The following is a 20,801-nucleotide window of genomic DNA, read 5'->3' on the forward strand; positions in this document are numbered from 1 at the left end:
AAGGACAGTGAGGGGAAACATACTCACAAGTGAGGAGAGTGTGTTGAGTAGAGGGGAAAGAGTACTTTGAAGGGCTGATGAATGAAGAGAATGAGAGAGCGAGAAAGTTGGATGATGTGGGGATAGTGAATCAGGAAGTGAAGCAGATTAGCAAGGAGGAAGTAAGGACAACTATGAAGAGGATGAAGAATGGAAAGGCTGTTGGCCCAGATGACATACCAGTGGAAGCATGGAGGTCCTTAGGAGAAATGGCAGTGGAATTTTTAACCAGATTGTTTAATGAAATTTTGGAAAGTCAGAGGGTGCCTGAGGAGTGGAGAAAATGTATTTTGGTACCTATCTTTAAGAATAAGGGTGATGTACAGAGCTGCAGTAACTACAGAGGAATACAATTGATCTGTCACAGCTTGAAGTTCTGGGAAAGAGTAGTGGAAGCTAGGTTAAGAAGGGAGGTGATGATTAATGATCAGCAGTATGGTTTCATGCCAGGAAAAAGCACTACAGATGCAATATTTGCTCTGAGAGTGTTGTTGGAGAAATACAGAGAAGGTCAGAAGGAGTTGCATTGTGTCTTTGTGGACTTAGAGAAAGCATATGACAGGGTGTCTAGAGAGGAGTTGTGGTATTGTATGAGAAAGTCGGGAATGGCAGAGAAGTATGTAAGAGTGGTACAGGATATGTACAAGGGTAGTGTGACATTGGTGAGGACTGAGGTGGGAGTGACAGATACGTTTAAGGTGGAGGTGGGATTACATCAAGGATCAGCTCTCAGCCCTTTCTTAATTGCAGTGGTGATGGACAGGTTGACAGATGAGATTAGACAGGAGGCCCCGTGGACTATGATGTTTGCAGATGATATTGTGATATGTAGTGAGAGTAGGGACCAGGTTGAGGAGACCCTGGAGAGGTGGAGATGTGCTTTAGAGAGGAGAGGAATGAAGGTCAGCAGGGATAAAACAGAATATGTGTGTGTAAATGAGAGGGAGGGTAGAGGAATGGTGAGGATGCAGGGAGTAGAGTTGGTAAAGGTGGATGAGTTTAAGTACTTGGGATCAACAGAGTAATGGTGAGTGTGGAACAGGTGTGAAGAAGAGAGTACAGGCAGGGTGGAATGGGTGGAGAAACGTGTCAGGAGTGATTTGTGACAGACGGGTACCAGTAAGAGTGAAAGGGAAGGTCTACAAGAGGGTAGTGAGACCAGCTATGCTATATGAGTTGTAGATGGTGGCATTGACGAAAAGGCAGGAGTCAGAGCTGGATGTAGCAGAGTTAAAGATGTTAAGATTTGCACTGGGTGTGACTAGGATGGACAGGATTAGGAATCAGTATATTAGAGGGTCAGCTCAGGTTGGACAGTTTGGAGGCAAAGCAAGAGAGGCGAGATTGCATTGGTTTGGACATGTGCTGAGGAGGGATGCTGGGTATATTGGGAAAAGGATGCTAAGGATGGAGCTACCAGGTAAGAGAAAAGGAGGAAGGCCTAAGATAAGGTTTATGGATGTGGTGAGAGAGGACATGCAGACGGTTGGTGTGAAAGAGCATGATGCAGAGGACAGGAAGAAATGGAAACAGATGATCCGCAGATCCACTAAAAAAAAAAAAAAAACTTAAATTGAAAATAAGTGTGAGAAGCTGTGCAAGATGCCTATGCCTTACACTACTGCCATTCTGTTTGTAGTGTGGGTGTGGAAGTAGACTTTTATGATGGAAATGGTCTGAATTGGGCAGTTTTGTCATTAATTGGTTCATGCATTTTGTTTCATTGCCTACAGTACGGGCTACTGGAAAAATGTTCAAACAATACATTTAAAATGTGCTCTAACAAGTGTGCTGTATTATACAAGGAATATAATTTAATAGTCAGGAAGGTGTATCAAAGAAAAGAAACATGCATGTCTGTTTCTTGTTTTGTGTGCAATGGGCCAATGATTTGAAAACATCCCAAAGGTAATATTTATCCACCACTGGCCAGATGCATTTTCTTTGGATGTGGTGTGGGTTTCATTGCTGTATCAATTAATGTGAGTTTCAAGGGCAGAGAAGTTTTAATGCCAAGTCTATTTTCATTATGAGACAGTATTGCTTAGTTTAGCGGATGTCTGTTGGCGTTTGTGCATTGTTGTGCTGTAAAATGTAAAAATAAAATCCAAATAATCATTGTAGAATTAAAGCAGTATGCACACATTAGTGTTTATGGTAAATGGGGAGAAATAGTCAGGTAATGGGACATTGGAATGGCTGCAGGGGGACTCTGGTGCCATATTTTGGTTGTCTGTTCTTCAGTTTGCGTTTGAAAGTTGGTATCCCACAATTCCATTGGAGTGGGTGTGGTTACATAATTATGTATGCAAATTTGATGTTAATCAGCGTACAGATTTGTACCTGTTTTTCATGGGCCTTGTCCAGATTTTTGATGTTTCCAGGTAGACAGGTATGCTCTTGAGTTTGCAGGGACTCTCTTCATTGGTAGATTCTTTCCCAGGATCTTGTCAGGGGACGCCCCTTTCTTCCAGCCCTTCCCAAAGCCACTGTGACCACTGATGCCTCCCAGCTGGGGGGGGCATTGCTTGGGAACGAGGGTCCAAGGCATGTGGTCCCACTCAGAGACCAGTCTGCATATCAGCATCCTGGAGATGAAGGATGGTGCTTCAGAGTTGCAAGCTCTTCAGGCCCATCTTCCTCTAAGGACCATTGTGATACAGACAACATGTCAGTAGTCTGGTACATCAATAAACAAAGAGGGACCAGATCGTACCCCCTTTGTCAAGAAGCCATGAGAGTGTGGGAATGGGCGTTTTCCACCAGCAGTTTTCTGGTAGCAGTGCACATTCCGGGATATTCCAGCGGACAAGCTCAGCTGGACTATTCTGGTGCCTTATGAGTGGTCCCTGAATCCTTCAGTAGCAGAAGAGATATTCCTCAAGTGGGGTCGGCCTTGCTGTAATCTCTTCTCATCTCCTTCCAATGCAAAATGCAGCAAGTTTTTCGGTCTGAACCCCTTTCGGGGAAGCCCCCAGAGATGTTGTGGTACATGCTCGGCCTCCCACTCATCTTTATGCCTATCCTCAGTTTACTTCTCATCCCAAAGTTTCTACAGAAAGCTCACAGGCTGGAAAATACCATAATCCTCATTGCCCCATTCTGGCCTTGTCAAGTCTGGTTCCCCTCCTTTTGGTCTCATCTAGTACCACCATGGATCTTGGATCCAGTTCCAGATCTCATTTCACATCCCTCGGGGTACCGCACCCAGATCTGGACAGTCTGAAACTCACCGCTTGGCTGCTCCATTTCCATTGATTATTAGGACTTTGGTTTATCCTCTCCGGTAAAAAAGCATTTTGGTGGCAGCTCACAAATCTTCCACCAGAAAAATAATATATCTTAGCAAGTGGAAAAGTTTCTCCATGTGGGACTCAGCGAGACTTGGATGTCTCAGCAGTGTTAGATTTCTTTTTTGCGGGAATCTTTCAATAAGGTGCTAGTTCCTCTACCATTAAAGTACAGCTGGCTGCCATTTATAATTTTTATGTGGGGGAGAGCATGTCTTCCTTAGCCTCTTCTAGACTTTGCATGACCTTTCTTAAAGGTACCTTTCTTTTACGACCTCCAGTGAAGGATCCTACGCTTCCATGGGACCTCACTTTTTAGTCTTCCCCTCCCTTTGAGCTTGCAGCTTCGGTGGATTTGCATTATCGGTCTTGGAAGACTGCTTTTTTGGTAGCTATTACATCTGCTAGGAGGGTGTCAGAACTTCAAGCATTGTCCATCAAAGTCCCTTACATGATTTTTCACAAGGACAGGGTTTCTTTGCACACTTAACCCTTCCTTTCTCCCCAAAGTGGTGTCAGAAGCTAACATTAATCAAACTATTAATCTTTCTGTCTTTTTTCCTAATTTCCAAAACAGGGGTGAATACAAATTACATTTGTTGGACGTGCACAGACAATTGAGATTTTACTTGCACAAGACAAAGCCCTTTCATAAATCTGATCAGTTGTTTGTCTCTTACTCAAGGCTCTTCATAGGGAAGCCAATTTCTAAAGTGACTGTTGCTCGTTGGATTTTCCAATGTATTATTCAAGCATATTCTGACAAAGGAATTTCTCCTCTGGGTCAGGTCCAAAGCACATTCCACTAGGTCTGTGGCTACTTCAGCAGCTTTTTGGTCCAGGGTGTTGCTGGAAGATATTTGTTCTGCAAGTACTTGATCCTCATCTCATACCTTTATTTCACATTATAAACTAGACTTGGTATCTAGGAGGAGGGCATTCTTTCGCTCAGTGGTGCTCCGGAATATCCTTCCATGAGGGGCCACCCAGATGCTAGTAGCTGGAGACTGTCCCACAGGTTGAAGACGAAATGAAGTCAACTACTTCAAATAAAGAAGTTATGTACTCACCATAACGTTCCATCTGAGTAGTTGTACTTTATTTGTCTTCAACCATCCCCCTCTCCTATCCCCGACCTTGTCAGTATTGTCCTGGCCTTGTATATGGGAGATGTACATTCCAGAGGCGTCCCTTGTTATACTTGGCTGAGGAATTTTAATGTGCCAGTAGTAGTAAGGCCTTGTTGGTTCGGGCTTATGTTTTGTTGAGCAGCAAACTCGATCTGAAGGGAAGAAGGAGAAATGGGGCATTATGAGTAAGGGGAGGAGCTTGGAGCTCAGATCATATGCTAGTGATGCAGCCTTGTCCTATCCGATTCGGATCCGTAGACCCACAGGTTGAAGACAAATGAAGTACAACTACTCAGATGGAAAATTATGGTGAGTACATAACTTCTTTTTTGTTTCCTTTACAAAAGGCAGGGAGGGGAAATCTTTTAGTAAGCAAAGCCTGTTAAAATGGCTTTCCCATTCAAATGGACTGTCTTTTCATGGGAAATGAGTGCCAGACCATGTAAAGGCACATCCCGCTAGAGCCACTGCATCCCCCACAACACTCTTAGCGGCGTCATTTCCCAATCAGTTTAGGAAACCGCTACCTGGTGTTCTGTCCACATCTTCAAATGTTGCAATGTAGGCTCTGCATGTAGAGCCAGGGTAGACTTTGCAGCAGCCATTCTCCAAGGCCTACTGCCCTGATAGTCCAGTCAAAGTCAGCCACCTGCTGGTCATTATGCCCTATGAGTATTCTCACAGGTGATGCTTGCTACAGTGAACGTTATGATGAACATCTTACAGTTGTGAACTTTGTGTTCACTATATTCACTACTGCTGTCCCTATTCCCTCCCGTCATCTCCTCTGTTATCCTGCATGGGCATCTTGTGGTTAGGGTGGCTACCCTCTTCAGTTCATTTCCTATGTTCCATCTGCTTCCTTTGTTCGATTCTGCATAGAATTTGGAGAGGGACTTTATTGTCTAATGGGTGAACACTTGTAGTGGGAGATAAGTCTCTTAGGCCCACTTGTGCTCTTTGGTATAAGAAAAGTTTCTTGTCCAGCCTGGACATGAAAGATCAGAAGATTGCATTGACTTACCCTTCATTTACTAAATGATTTCTGATGCCTGTGTTGGTGGGAATTGGATGAAGCTAAAGCAGTAGAAGCTGGTCCTGCTATCAGGCTTCTGCATGCAGGAATCCTAGAACTGATGACTGTAACAGTGAATAGACTTGAAATATCTGCAGTTGTGGCAGACACTTAGCACAACTGTACTTTGTGGGGAGCGTAGTCCTCCACATGGAGAATGGGTGGCTTGCCCCTTACATAAAGTACTCCACCACTAAATATCCATTCGTAATCCTATCTGCATTTGTTACCTGACCTCTTCAGATAAGATGTAGCAAACAAAACAGTAAGTGGTAAACTGTAAACTGAGGAGAGGTGCACAGTGTAACAGTAAATGATGCAATAAATCCCCGTTTTTATTTTAACATGCAAGCTGTTGTACCTCATTTGAAAAGCCTTTTATTTAGTCATACATGGGATTGATTTTCATACTCGGTCTTTTTTTTCTTTTGCTGTCTGCTACAGGTTGGATCAAGAGTTGGATTTCATCCTTTCCCAGCAGAAGGAGCTGGAAGACCTCCTTTGCCCACTGGAAGAGTCTGTGAAAGAGCAGACTGGTACCATATACCTACAGCATGCAGATGAAGAGCGCGAGAGAACGTAAGACAGTGTTGCATCTTAACTCATGAATTTTTTTTTCTTTTTAAGTTGGAAAGTGTTTTCAAGAACCCTATAATGTTCTTCGCGTTTCACTGTTGCAGTCATCACACTTGGGTTATCTGCCTGCAGGTAGCCCTCAGTCGGCCCGAATACCAGAGTCTTACTATTTCTGCGTAGGGTGCTGTCGCTTCTTCCATGATGTCAGGTTGTCAGGGGTATAAAAACAGGCAGCCAATGCCATTACCCAGTCTTTCTTGCCGAGGAGGAGCCCGAAGCAGAAGCAGTTCGCAAGTGCCAGTCGGCCGCTACCTGAAATTTTCATTTTTGAGTTGATAATCCTGAAGTCTTCTAAAGCTAAGTACCCCGTTGGGGATCCTTTTTTCTTGCTCTAACTGATGTCAGCAAAAGTTAACAATTGTCTTGCCTGTGGAAAGCAAATACCTCACAGAGATTTTCATTCTTACTGCGTCACCTGTTTAGGCCCAGACTACGACGTCCCTCGCTGTCAGTTTTGTGCCTTAACGCCCGAACCATTTGTCGTCAGGCTATCTTTTTCGCTAAATTCTTTTGCTCTTGTTCTCCATATTCCGAAATGGCTTCGGTAAATCATCCGACTACCGATCTTCTGAAAAAAACGTAAGGATAAAGACAGCGATCGCATAGGTCCAGAACTGCTGTCGGCACTTCCATTAAGCTAGTCACCAGTCCGCTGGTACTCAGGTGCCTTTGCAGCCCCTGATGCCCACTTCTGTGGATTCGCAGGCCTCTGCTGAGACCCATTCAGAATCTGGTATGCCGCGAGATGCTTCAACTATGGAACCAGCGGATGTCTCTACCTTGGATGGGTTCGGAGCAGCTGTGCAGGCACCGGCTTCTGAGGGTGTTTTTCGTCCTACCGAAGTTCGAATCAAACCAGCTTCATTTTTAGCCAAAGCTACCGAGTTTCTTAGGCCCAGAGTGCGCACTATGCCTAGAAAACTGATGACCAAATCGCATGCTCAGGCACACCCATGCCACAAAAACAAATGCTTAGAATGGCTGAAGACCTTATTACGCTAATTAGGGGAAGCCAGCCTTCCCCTGCTAAGAGACAAAGAATTCAGTTGCCTTCAGATTCTACAGACCAGGAGTCCGATGACTCTGACCTTTCTGATTATCAGGACATGCCCTTATCAGCCTTTGAGGATTCAGATGCAGAGGAATCCATTCCCTCTACCTCCCCTCCAGAGGACTCTCTAGAGGACTTTTCTTTTGGTGAAACCTTGCATACTTTGAGAGCATTTCCATTGGGAATGCCAAGACTATTCTCAGTCCAAAAAGAGACTCAGAATTTTTAGAGTTGCCTTAGCACAGGCCTTTAACTATACCCCATGTCCTGGATGTTGTGGATGATGTTTTCAGGGAAATCCAGTCTTACTCCAGACACCTTACCTTCGGCCCCTAGGAAGTCTGACAGGTACTACAGAGTGCCTGATTCACACAAGTTTCTTTTCAAGAATCCTACTGCTGATCGAGAGATCATTTCCCAGGGACCTAAAGGTATTAAGGCTACTACAGCCAAAAATCGTACCACTTTGGACAGGGATTCCAGAGCATTAGACAGATGGGGTAAGAAGGTATATACCTCTGCAACTCTTGCTATCAGGGCATTAAATTGCAAGTTTCACATGCTGAAGTACCAGCAACATATTATGGAACTAATTAAACAAAAAATGGTAATATTTCCAGATAAAGATTTGCAAGAGCTTATAAATTCTGCAAACCAAGTTAGTATGCATACCTTGCAGTGTGGTTTTGATGCCCTAGAAGCATCTTGCAGGGCTGCAGTCACTGGCTCTGTACTGAGAAGACATGTTTGGCTGAAGGAGCAGACCTTGCCAGATCAGGTCAAATCCAAATTACTAGATGCTTCTTTAAGTAAGGACTGCTTGGCACCAAAGCAGAAGTAGTTCTTAAAAAGATGGAAGAAAAAGCTAAAGCTATGCAAACTGTTAAAGAGTTCTTACAAGTGCAACCACCTAGATTCAGTAGGCATTGTCCTTCAAAACACTGGGCCTTTCCAGCCCCCTGCAGGCCTTCCCAAACAAGACCCAGGGGTAATAGACCACCCAGACTATAGTCTCATGGTATGCAGAGATCTAAGCAGTGGAGTGCCCCCACCCCTAAAACAGGGAATGGTAAGCCACCCCCCAATGGAAGAAGTTCACAATGACTTCTCAACTTGCTTACCAGCCCTGCCCAATTGCTTGTGACCCTAGGAGGAAAATTTGCCCTTCATGCAAAAAACTTTATGTCCATCACTCAGGACCGATGGGTCCTCAACATTGTATCCCAGGGGTACAAATTTTATTTCCATTCACTGCCAACCCCAAGCGGGTTTCCAGACCTTCCTCCAAACCAGTGGGCAGAGGCTCAAAACCAAGTACTTTCCCTGCTCAATAGCAGAGCTATTCAGCCTGTTCCAGTAGAGCAAAGGGGTCAGGGTTTCTCCTCCGGACTATTCCTGGTACCCAGGAAAGAGGGTTGTTGGCGCCCAATCCTGGATCTTTCAATTCTTAACACCTTCCTGGTGGTCTCAAAACTCAAGATGCTTACCCTGCAACAGCTTCTCCCTATGCTAGCCAAGGATGCATGGTTAGTCACCCTAGACTTAAAAGAAGCTCATCTGCACATCCCCATAAGGGAGTCATGCAGGAAATATCTACTTTTCAGAGCAGGATCTATGCATTATCAGTTCTCTGCACTTCCCTTTGGCTTATCTACTGCACGCAGTGTATTCACAAAATGCCTGGCTCCAGCCATTGCATACTGCAGGCAGAGAAATATCAAAATTTACCTGTACTTGGACGACTGCCTGATTCAGGCAGACAGTCAGGAATTGCTGCTTCAGCACCTAGCATATGTAAAACGCCTTCTCACTTCATTGGGGTATACCATCAACGAAAAGAAATCATAACTGGTACCCAGTCAAAAGATTCTATTCCTGGGAGCAAGCTTCCAGATGGCATTTCTCACTTCAGAAAAACAGGTCTATCTGACAGACTACTTCAAACAAATGGCTACCAGAACCTAGCTATCTACAAGAAAAATACTGCAAGCCCTAGAGTTCATGGTCTCATGTGTTCTGCTAATTCCATATGCAAGACTGCAACAACAAGGGACTGCATTTTACTCGACCCCACACCGCCCAAACCCTGACCAGAGATACATCAGACTATGCATGGGGGGCTCACATGGCTGGCAAATGCATTCCGGGCCACTGGAGCCCAAGGCAAATTCTCCTGCACATCAATCAAAAAGAGATGCTAGCTGTACAGAACGCTCTTGACAGCTTTCAAATACCTAATCCTTCCAGGACAACCGCTGATAAAAACAGACAACACCACAGTTTTGTGGTACATAAACAAGCAGTGGGACACCCATTCTTACCCACTCTGTAGGTTAGCCATGGCCCTGTGGAACAGGGCTTTGGACAACCAAGTCCATCTACAAGCTCAATTCCTGCCAGGCAAACAAAATTCACTGGCAGACTTAAGCAGAAAACTCCTAGACCCTCACGAGTGGAAATTGGAGCCCAGTATCTTCAACCTACTGATCCAGAGGTGGGGGACCCCAGAGGTGGATCTCTTTGCCTCTTCCGACAACCACCAGTTAAGCAAATTCTGCACCAGGAACCCTCACAGCAGGGCTATGGAAGGTGGATGCCCTATCCTTTCAATGGGAAAACTTCTCAATCTATGCCTTTCCTCCTCTGCCCCTTCTCTCAAGAGTACTACTCAAGATAAAACAAGACAGGCCAACGACAATTTTGATTGCCCCGGACTGGCCACGCCAGAACTGGTACCCACTCCTGCGCAGTCTGACAACGGTGCCAGCCTGGCACCTACACCAGACCCCTACCATGAAAGTCACAGCAGGAGGGACAGAGTTTGCACCCACAATTGCAAACCCTAAATCTTGCATCCTGGCTTATTCCTTGAATACTCCACCAGCAACCCTACGCAAACAGGTGCTGGATGTCATTCTTGAAGCCAGAAGGCCTAGTACTAGGAAATCCTATGCTAAAAAGTGGAAAAGATATTGTTCTTGGATTCAAGTCTAAAGCAAAGGACACAGCAGTGCCCTCCATACCTCTAATCCTGGATTACCTAGCAGAGCTACTCCACGGAGGCCTATACTTTTCCTCCATTAAGATTCATGCCTCTGCCATTTCAGCTCATTACAATACTGAGCCACCACTATTTTCTCATCCTCTCATCAAACAGTTCCTGAGAGGGGCTAACAAGTTATGGCCCCCAAGGAGAGCACCCACCCCTGCTTGGGACCTTAACTTTGTACTGGAAAAGCTCACGCTTCCCCCTTTTGAACGTGCTACTTCAGCAATGTTAAAATTCCTCTCTTGGAAAACAGCCTTGCTTCTAGCCATCACTTCAACTAGAGTGTCTGAGTTACAGGCACTGATGGCTGTGGAACCCCTTATTATTTTCCATGCTGACAGGGTCTCCCTCAGGACTAACCCTTTCTTTATGCCTAAGGTGGTGTCCAGTGTGGCTCTAAACCAATCCATCCATTTGCCAACCTTCTTCCCTAACCTTCAGAATAAAGGGGAATGGATCCTTCACTCTTTGGACGTACGCAGACAGCTCAGGTTCTACCTTGATAGGACTGAGCCTTTCAGAAAATCTGACCAGCTGCTAGTCAGCTTTGCAACAGGGGCAGAGGGCAAGGCTAATTCAAAACAAACCTTTTCTAAATGGATAGCACACTGCATCTATTTCTGCTACAAGCACCATGTAAAACCCAGCCCCTCAGAGGGTCAGAACACATTCCACTAAGGCTACTTCTACCTCTACAGCATTTCTCAGGGGAGTCCATACCAGGGACATTCTGGAAGCTGCAACCTGGAGTTCTGTACACCTTCACCAAGCATTATCACTTGCCTATCTTTTCCAAATCCATGGCAGCATTTGCTACAGCAGTCTTGCAAGGCCTACTAGCCAGCCCTAACTCTTCTTGACTGCCTCCACCCTTCCTTAGCTTTGGGAATCAACCCAAGTGTGATGGCTGCAACAGTGAAACACGAAGAACATAGTACAGTTGTGTACACTTAAATGTAGATGTTCGAGCGTATTCACTGTTGCAGTTTTGGTTTCCCTCCCTCCAGCTCCCTGGTTTTCTCTATCTCTCCTCTCTATGGCTATTCCTAATGGTATTGGTATTTACTTTTTACTGGTGGTGTTTCCCCACCATATACTAGCTCCCTATTTGGGAGCTCCTGACATTTGGGGCAAAAAAAAACTGATGTATTGGTGTCAGCTGCCTGTTTTTATACTCCTGATGACCTGACGTCATGGAAGAAGCGACAGCACCCGATGCAGAAATTCTAAGACTCTAGTATTCGGGCCGACTGAGGGCTACCTGCAGGTAAATAACCCAAGTGTGATGACTGCAACAGTGAATACACTCTAACATCTGCATTTATGGTAAGTGTACACAACTGTACTTTTTCCAGAGCTTTAGGTATTTGGATAGGTTACATTCATGGACGGGTTGTGTGTTTTCTGCAAGCATTTTACAGCTTTACATATCTAAAGTTCAGAATTCTAGTCTTTGCCTCTAGGCGCAGTCTACAGATATTTCTTTAGGTAGCTTGCAGCATGTACCCAGCGAGGAAGGCCTGTCTACAAGCTATACAACCGGTCTTACTAGTAACTGAGGTGCTCAAAGCAATGTGCAGGGGGCAGCCATATTGCTCTCTTGCAGTCAGAATCTTGCTTAACAGCAGTGGGTGTAGGAATGAGCATGTTTATTCCAAGGTGATGTGGGAGTACACACATGCCTTGTGCCCCAGCAAGAGCTTAGGGGTATTCACTTCAACCACCAGTGGGTAAGATTGAGATGATGGGTATTCACTTCAGCCACGAGTGGGGTAGGGTTGAAATAACTGCAAAACCCTGATGGCTGCTGAGGGTTTTAGATTAATAGATTCATTGACTTTTACTAGGCTAACGACTCGAGGGGTCTTTCTAAGCCTAACCAAGTTTTCCTGAAAGAGTAATGATGTCCTGCATCCAAATAGGACATTGAGGGCCAGGCATTTATAACCTACCTCTGTCTGTAAGGGACATGGGTGCCAGGCCAAGTATAAATTTCTTGATGTTCATCGTGTTTCACTGTTGCAGTCATTACATTTGGGTAATCTGCTAGCAGGTTGCCCTCAGTCGGCCTGATTAACAAAGTCTTGGGTCCTGCATCGGTTGCTGTCCCTTCTTCCATGACGTCAGGTCGTCAAGGGTATAAAACATGCAGCCAACGCCATTACATCAGTCTTTCTTGAACGCGCGGTGCCCGAAGCAGAAGCAGTTCGCAAATGCCGGTCGGCCGACTCCTGAAATTTTTGTTTTCAAGTTTCAGAACCAAAGTCTTCAACTAAAAGCAAAGTACCCTGTTGGGGAAACTTTTTCTTGCTCCTTAATGATGTCAGTAAAAGTTAATAATTGCATTACTTGTGGGAAGCAAGTGCCTCTTGAGGATTTTCATTTGTACTGTATTCCTTGCCTAGGCCCTGACCACGATGTACCTTGCTGTCAGTTTTGTGCATTAGTTAATCAGCGCACTATCTGTCGTCTGTACATTTTTGCTTCTAAATATTTCGGCTCCAGGTTTAATTATCCAGAAATGACGTCTGTTAGCCATCCGACTACCGGAATACTGAAAAAAACGCAAAGAATAAGACAGGCCGCTGAGGTCCAAAACTGCCGACGAAGCTTCTCCTAAGCCAGTCACCACTTCGCTGGTACTCAGTGAGGTGCTTTCACAGCCCATGATTACCTGCTACTTCTGATTCGCAGGCCTCTACTGAGACCCATTCGGAGTTCGGTATGCCTCGAGATGCTTCACATATGGAGCCCACGCATGTCTCTACCTTGGATGGGTCCAGAGCTGCTGAGCAGGCACCGGCTTCTGAGGGTGTATTCAGGCCTACAGACTTGCATATTAAACTGTCTCCTTCAGTACTAAGACCTAACTCCCGATCTTTGTCAAAAAAACCGATAGCCAGGCCACATGTTCAGGCCCCTATGCCTAAAAAACAAATGATCAAAATGTCTGAAGATTTAATTACTCTAATCAGGGTAGTCAACCCCCCCTCCAAGAGGCCTAGGATTGAACTTGACTATGAATCTTCTAAACAGGACTCTGTTTCTTCTGACTCTTCTAATGATCTGGATTTGTTCATACCTACTTATGAGAACTCTGATGCAGAGGATTCAATTCCCTCTGCCTCTCCGCCTGAGGATTTCTCTTTTGGGAAAACTTTACATACCTTAAAGGAGCATTTCCACTGGGAAAGTCAGGATTTCTCTGAATCCAAAAAGAGGCTTAGGGATTTCCTTCTTCCTCAGCATAGGCCTTTGGCTATACCTCTCCTGTACTAGACATTGTTGATGTGTTTTCAGAATCAAGTGTGGCCCCTGATTCCCTGCCTCCAGCCCCTAGCAAACCAAACAGGTACTACAGGGTTCCTGAGTCCCACAAATTCCTTTTCAGGAATCCTGTTGCAGACCCTGAAACCATTTCCCAGGGGTCCAAGGGCATTAAGGCTTCTACTGCTAAAATCCTACCCCTTCTGATAAAGACTCCAGGGCGCTGGATAGATGGGGTAAAAAGGTTTATAATTCTGCAACCTTAGCAATCAGGGCTTTAAATTGTCAATTCCATATGCTAAAATATCAACAGCATATCATGGGACTGTTTAAACAGAAAATGATGTTGGTTTCTGACTGTATGGAAAATAAAGATTTACAGGATTTATTACATTCAGCTGAACAAGTTGGCAAACATACTTTACAATGTGGTTTTGATTCTTTAGAGGCCTCTTGCAGGGCTGCTGTTACTGGGTCTGTGCTTAGAAGGCATGCTTGGCTTAAGGTGCAATCTCTGCCCGATTATGTTAAAGCAAAACTTTTGGATGCTCCTTTACAGCAGGACCGCCTGTTTGGCAATAAGGCTGAAGAAGTTCTAAAAAAGATGGAAGATAAAGCTAAATCTATGCAAACTGTGAAAGATTTCTTACAAGTACAACCTCCTAGATTTAGTTGGCACTGGCCTACTAAGAACTGGTCCTTTCCAGCTCCTTCCAGGGCCACTCCAGCTAAACCCAGACATTCCAAAAGCACCAGGTTACAGTCCCAAGGGACTTTCAGAACTAAGCAATGGGATGCTTCCACTTCCAAATCTGGAAACAACAAGGCACCACCCTATGGTAAACAGTCTCAATGACTTTCCTTTGAAATTACCAAGCACTTACCTCTTAGCCGCCCCTTTGGGGGGAAAACTGGCTCTCCATTCCAGCAACTGGCAACTTATAACCCAGGACAAATGGGTTTTAAATAGTGTCCCAGGGATACAGATTTCATTTCCACACGCTGCCAACTCCAAACGGGTGGCCAGACCTGCCCCCAAATCAGTGGGCAGAGGCTCAGAAACAAGTACTTTCCCTCCTAAACATGGGGGCTATTCAACTAGTACCAGAAGAGGAAAAGGGACAAGGTTTCTATTCCAGACTTTTCCTGGTACCCAGAAAAGGCAATACATGGCGTCCAATTCTGGACCTGTCTACTCTAAACACCTTTCTGGATATTCCAAAATTCAAGATGCTGACTCTTCACCAGTTACTTCCTATGCTAGGCAAGGATGCCTGGTTGGCAACTCTAGATTTAAGAGGCTTACCTGCATATCCCAATCAGGGGATCTTGCAGAAGATACCTACGCTTCAAAGCAGGCTGCATGCATTACCAGTTCTCTGCACTGCCCTTTGGCTTGTCTACTGCGCTCAGGGTATTCACAAAGTGCCTGGCTCCAGTAATTGCATTTTGCAGGCAAAGAAATATTCAAATATATCCATACATGGACAATTGTCTAATTCAGGCAGAAAACCAGGCCATACATCTAAAACATCTGGCATTTGTAAAAAGAGTTCTAATCTGTCTAGGGTACACCATAAACGAAAAGAAATCTCAACTGGTACCCCCTCAAAAAATTACATTCCTGGGTGCAAGCTTGAATACAACTGCCCAGATGGCTTTCCTTATGCCAGAAAAGCAAATTCATTTGGTGACTTACTTCAAACAGGTGGCCACAAAAACCCTGCTATCTGCAAGACAAATACTGCAAGCCTTGGGGTTCATGGCCTCCAGCATTCTTCTAATTCCATATGCAAGACTGCATATGAGGAAACTTCAGTGGTACTTAAAAAGTTTATGGAGTCAACATTGTCACAGCTTGGAAACAATGATTCCTATCATACCTTGCCTGCACCTAGAGTTCATATGGTGGGCAAAGGCCTGCCACCAAAACAAGGCACTGCCATTCACACCACCCCCTGCCGCCCAAATCCTAACTACAGACGCATCAGACTATGCATGGGAGGCTCATCTGGCAGGGAAGTGCATTCAGGGCAAATGGAGCCCAAATCAAATGCACTTTCATATCAATCAAAAAGAAATGCTAGCTGTACAGAATGCACTGACAGCTTTCAAAGACTACCTTCATCCAGGACAATTACTGATAAAGACGGACAACACCACGGTTATGTGGAAGCAGGGGGGCACACATTCCTACCCCTTCTCCAGACTAGTCATGGCATTATGGAACACTGCCTTGATTTACCAAGTACAAGCCCAATTCCTGCCAGGAAAGCTGAACGTTCTGGCAGACGAACTAAGCAGAAATCTCATGGACCCACACGAATGGAAACTGGAACCACGGATTTTCAACATGTTGACACGCAAATGGGGGAGCCCAGACATAGATATTTTTGCCTCACCCCAGAACTACCAGTTGGACAAATTTTGCACAAGAAGTCATCACAAAAAAGCCTGGAAAGTGGACGTTCTGTCCTTCAGCTGGAAAAACCAATCAGTCTATGCCTTTCCCCCTCTGCCTCTGCTCTCCAAAGTTCTACTAAAAGTCAAACAGGACAAACCAAAAATGATTTTGATTGCTCCAGACTGGCCTCGCCAACACTGGTACCCACTCCTGCGCAGTGTGTCACACATTTCACCATGGCACCTGCCTCAGACACCTTCCTTACTGTCTCAGCAGGAGAACCAAATTTTGCACCCTCAGCTCCAAACATTGAATCTTGCAGCTTGGCTAATCACTTAAATTCACCCTTAGCATCCCTCGGCAAACCTTTGATGGATGTCATTCTGGAGGCGAGAAGACCTAGTACTAGAAAATCTTATGCTGACAAATGGAAAAGATTCTGTGCCTGGAATCAATCTCAAGGGATGAGCACAGCAGTGCCCAATTTACCTCAGATTGTGCAATTCTTAACTGAGATGCTTCACAAGGGCCTGTCTCTTTCTTCCATAAAAATCCATGCCTCAGCCATTTCAGATCACTACAACACAGAACCCCCCCTCTTCTCTCATCCTCTTCTAAAGCAGTATCTCAGAGGGGCCAAAAACTTGAGACCACCCAGGAGAGCTCCAACCCCTGCCTGGGACCTTATCTTTGTATTGGAGAAACTCACTCTACCTCCTTCCGAGCCAGCTGCTACTGCAGACTTGAAATTTCTTTCCTGGAAAACAGCCTTACTTTTAGCAATCACTTCAGCTAGAAGGATATCTGAATTACATGCGCTTATGGCAGTGGAGCCTTTCATCATTTTTCATGCGGACAGAGTGTCTCTTAGGACCAATCCATCATTCATGCCTAAGGTGGTATCCAGTGTGGCTCTTAATCAGTCCATTAATTTGCCAACTTTCTTTCCCAAGCCACAGAACAAGGGGTAGCAGATTCTGCATTCATTGGATGTACACAGACAACTTGGGTTCTACTTGGACAGGACTAAATCTCGAAGAAAATCTGAACTGCTGGTAGCAGTTGCTGCAGGGGCAGAGGGGAGGGTTATTTCAAAGGAAACCATTTCTAAATGGATAAGCCATTGTATTCATTCCTGTTACAAGCACCATGGAAAATCTATCCCCCAGGGGATCAGATCTCATTCCACCAGGGCTGCATCTACTTCAAAAGCCTTTCTCAGAGGTGTTCCTACCAGGGATATTTTAGAAACTGCTACCTGGAGTTCAGCTCATACTTTCACCGAGCATTATCACTTACCTATTTTCTAAATCCAGAGCTGGCTTTGCCACTGCTGTTTTGCAGGGCCTTATAGCTGGTCCTAATGCTGTATAAATCCATCCTCCCAACCATAGCTTTGGGAATCTACCCAAATGTAATGACTGCAGCAGTGAAACACTATGAACATAGTACAGTTGTGTACACTTAACATAAAAGTAGATTTTCGAGTGTATTCACTGTTGCAGTCCTGGTTACCCTCTCTCCAGCCCCCTGTTTTTCTCTTACTGTACCTCTACTTTCTTTTACTATGCTTAAAAGCCTTTTTGGTGTATTTGCTTTTGTTTGGAGGTATATTTTTGTGTTTTTAATTGGGGGGGGGGGGGGGAGGCACCTGACATTTGGGCAAGAAAACTGATGTAATGGCGTTGGCTGCATGTTTTATACCCCTGACATCATGGAAGAAGGGACAGCAACCGACACAGGACCCAAGACTTTGTTAATCAGGCTGACTGAGGGCAACCTGCCAGCAGATTACCAAAATGTAATGGCTGCAACAGTGAATACACTCTAATATCTACATTTATGGTAAGTGTACACAACTGTACCTTCCCCATCTACTTGTCTAGATTGTACTTAAACTGGGTAATAGACCATCTCGGCTTCACTTGGATGGTAATCCTCTTCCATAGGAGGGACAGTTTATGGTCAGATCTGTCTCTCCAGCATGTTCTGTTTAAGTTGCAGACAAAATTCAGGTCCCTAGACTTTGTATTTCTGCTACTTTTTCGATTATGAATATGTAGGAGATTCGTAAGTGTGGGGTTTGTGGGATGCCTTGTAATCCAGGTATAGATCACCTCTTAGCATTCTATAGGAGACTGAGTAGAGGGAAAGGGCTTTAAGGCGCTGTGCATAAGGCAGGTTTGTTACGCCTTGTATTCTTTTTATACGGGACCTTTGAGGTCGCTTAGTTGCTGCATATGTCTGGTCAGGTACATACCAAAGGGAGCATTGTACTCTGGTCTGATAAGGACCGAGTACAGTGGGACAATGATCTCTTTGGACCTAGATGCCATGCCCTTTCTTCTTGAGGAAGAGTATGCAGAAGGTCAAACAGCAACAAGGGAAGAAACACTGCAGATGTTATCATAAAAAGACAAAGTTCACAGAAGTTAACTTTTCATATTTAAATTCTTTACTCGATATAGTTTGGCCTCCAGTGTAAAACTTGGTGTTAGTGGCTTAAGAGTTAGCGTGTATACTTTTGATGCCAGAATATCAGAAGGCTGTGGGTTGTATTCCCACAACTGATGCTTGGATTTATACACTGCTCAGCGTCACCTTGCTGAGGCATTCACCACAGTTTATTTATGCTTTGTTGACTACTAGCCCACTGGCTTCTTATCAGGGGAGTCATCTTTTCATGTACTTTCTCATCTAAGGGAATAATTGAGAAAGTAATTCATAATATATCAGTTAGGGCATAATCTAGTGAGCAAATCGTTGGTTAAGCAGCAGGGCATAACAGGTCAAGGTAGTGGGTTTACATGTCTGTCTCATCAGGTGTTAATAGTATTGTCCCATAGGGCTGTCAACATGAACCACATTTTGGGGCTTTTGTTCTCAGACAAAAGTGGGGACAAGTGTGCTGATTGCAAAGTTGGTTACACAGCTCATTCAGAAAGAGATTCTGAATTTCTTCCAAGATTCTCTATAAAGAAAGTGCAAAAGTAATGCCCTCCGTGTTCATGTCAACAAGTGTAGCATTATGAGTCTTGGAAATCAGAGCACAAATTGTGATTGCAAAAGATTTGAAGTATTAAAAAAATTACATCATTAAAAATGCTAGGACAGAGGTAGACAGTCGTTTAAAGTATAACTACACTGTCCGGACATGACTTAATTTTAATGATTTCTTTCATTATGTTCTGTTTTCTTGTAGTTTGCTTAGTGGTTACCCTTTCCTAGCCTGCAAGGCAGTGTCTGATCAAATTCTTTTTGAATTTCTTTGCTTGGAGCACACTGCAGGATGGAGGCAACAGTGACTGTGGTAACCTAATAGTTAAAACAAATGTCTGTATTTTAGAAGTGTGGCTCATGCATTGCAGTGTGTCTTCCAAGGTAGTGAAATAAGTTTCTACTTAACTATTATGAGAAGTCAGCAATTATCTTTTCCAAATATAATAGATACATGTGTAGGAAGTAGAAAATATCAACTTGGGTTTATGGTAGTCAAATTTCTTTAAGGTGAATTTGGCAGAAAGCTTGCCATTCAAAAACTTAAATTGTAAAGTAGGACATGCCCCATTTCTCCATTTGTTTTGTTTTAATATTGCTAAGATTAAAAAGATGCTTTACTTATATTAGCACTGAACAGTGCAGACATCTGTTGGTAGTTAAGCCATAAAAGGTAGTAAAACCAAAAAAGAAAACGTAAAACCAATAAGTAACAAAGTCCAGCACAACAGGACCCGGAAAGCTACAACCAGGCAATATTGTAGTAAAATTCCTTTTGCGTGGCCAAAACCAACACAAACACAGCTTGATATTAAAGCTTTTATTAAATCCACTTCACAATGCTAAATGCAATAGAAAAATACAACCAAGTGCTTTCTCTCGGCTACTACCAAGCTTTATCAAGGTAAAATAGATAACTACTCCATTTCTAGTAATTTATACTCTTCACAAGGTGGCTGGGTTTGGCAGTATAACTGAACCACTATCTAAGTTTATTGATTTTTTCCTTAAAGCACTTTGTAACAAACATCTCACATATTTGTAAAGATTCTTGGGAATTTTTAAAAAGTATTGACCAGAAATTATTTGAAGAAAAAATCTTGATGGTCACAGTGGACGTTGTGGAACTTTTTCCAAGTATTCCACACGAATTGGGCTTGGAGTGGTTTGGGTTTATACTGACAGCAGAGACTGGTCTTAGTTCTAAGGTTATTAATCTCTTATTAGAACTAATGGAAATTGTACTTGACAATAATTTCATTCATTTTAATGGTGAATTTTATCGCCAAAGGAAAGGAGTAGCTATGGGGTCTCCTTGCGCTTCTTTATATGCTAATATTGTCTTGTAGTACTGGGAAAAGGAATACGTGTTTGGAAGTAGATGGTTTCAAGACATTTTGCATTACAGAAGGTTTTTAGATGATATTTGTATTTTATGGAAAGGTAATGAGCACAACCCTCTAGATTTTTTGTCTTACATTAATAACTCAACAACTTTTTTGAAATTTACTCATAAAATAGATAAGAATGAATTACACTACCTGGATTTTCCTTATATAAGGACTATATTAATCAATGTTTTCAGTCAAAAATATATAGAAAAACATCCTATTCTAACTCCTACCTGCATTTTCAAAGTGGACATCTTTATTATCAAAAGAAAGGTATAGTAAAGGGGCAATTAATACGGGGATCTAGGATGTCTAGTAACTTGGAGGCCTTTTATGAGGAAATTGGAACCTTAAGTTTTTTTCTTGAAAAGGGGTATCCAATTGGCCTTATTAATGAAATGATTCAAGAGGTCAGCACGGAGAGGGATAGACTATATTTTCCCTTGTTAGGAACTGGTTTGAAAAATGATTT

General features: G+C 43.7%; 1 protein-coding gene across 1 annotated transcript in view; it reads left to right on the forward strand.

Annotated features, from left to right (window-relative positions):
- NUP62 (nucleoporin 62) overlaps window positions 1-20,801 on the forward strand; it is a gene marked incomplete at its 5' end in the record, with an annotated part of 873,863 nt that overhangs the window by 707,920 nt on the left and 145,142 nt on the right. The window contains one exon of the mRNA XM_044076211.1: window positions 5,979-6,113. Within this exon, the coding sequence (XP_043932146.1) occupies window positions 5,979-6,113 (135 nt within the window). The remainder of the gene's footprint in view (window positions 1-5,978; window positions 6,114-20,801) is intronic.

Source organism: Protopterus annectens, chromosome 7.part0 (assembly GCF_019279795.1).
Source record: "Protopterus annectens isolate FY-2018-M chromosome 7.part0, PAN1.0, whole genome shotgun sequence".
Taxonomy (NCBI): domain Eukaryota; kingdom Metazoa; phylum Chordata; order Ceratodontiformes; family Protopteridae; genus Protopterus; species Protopterus annectens.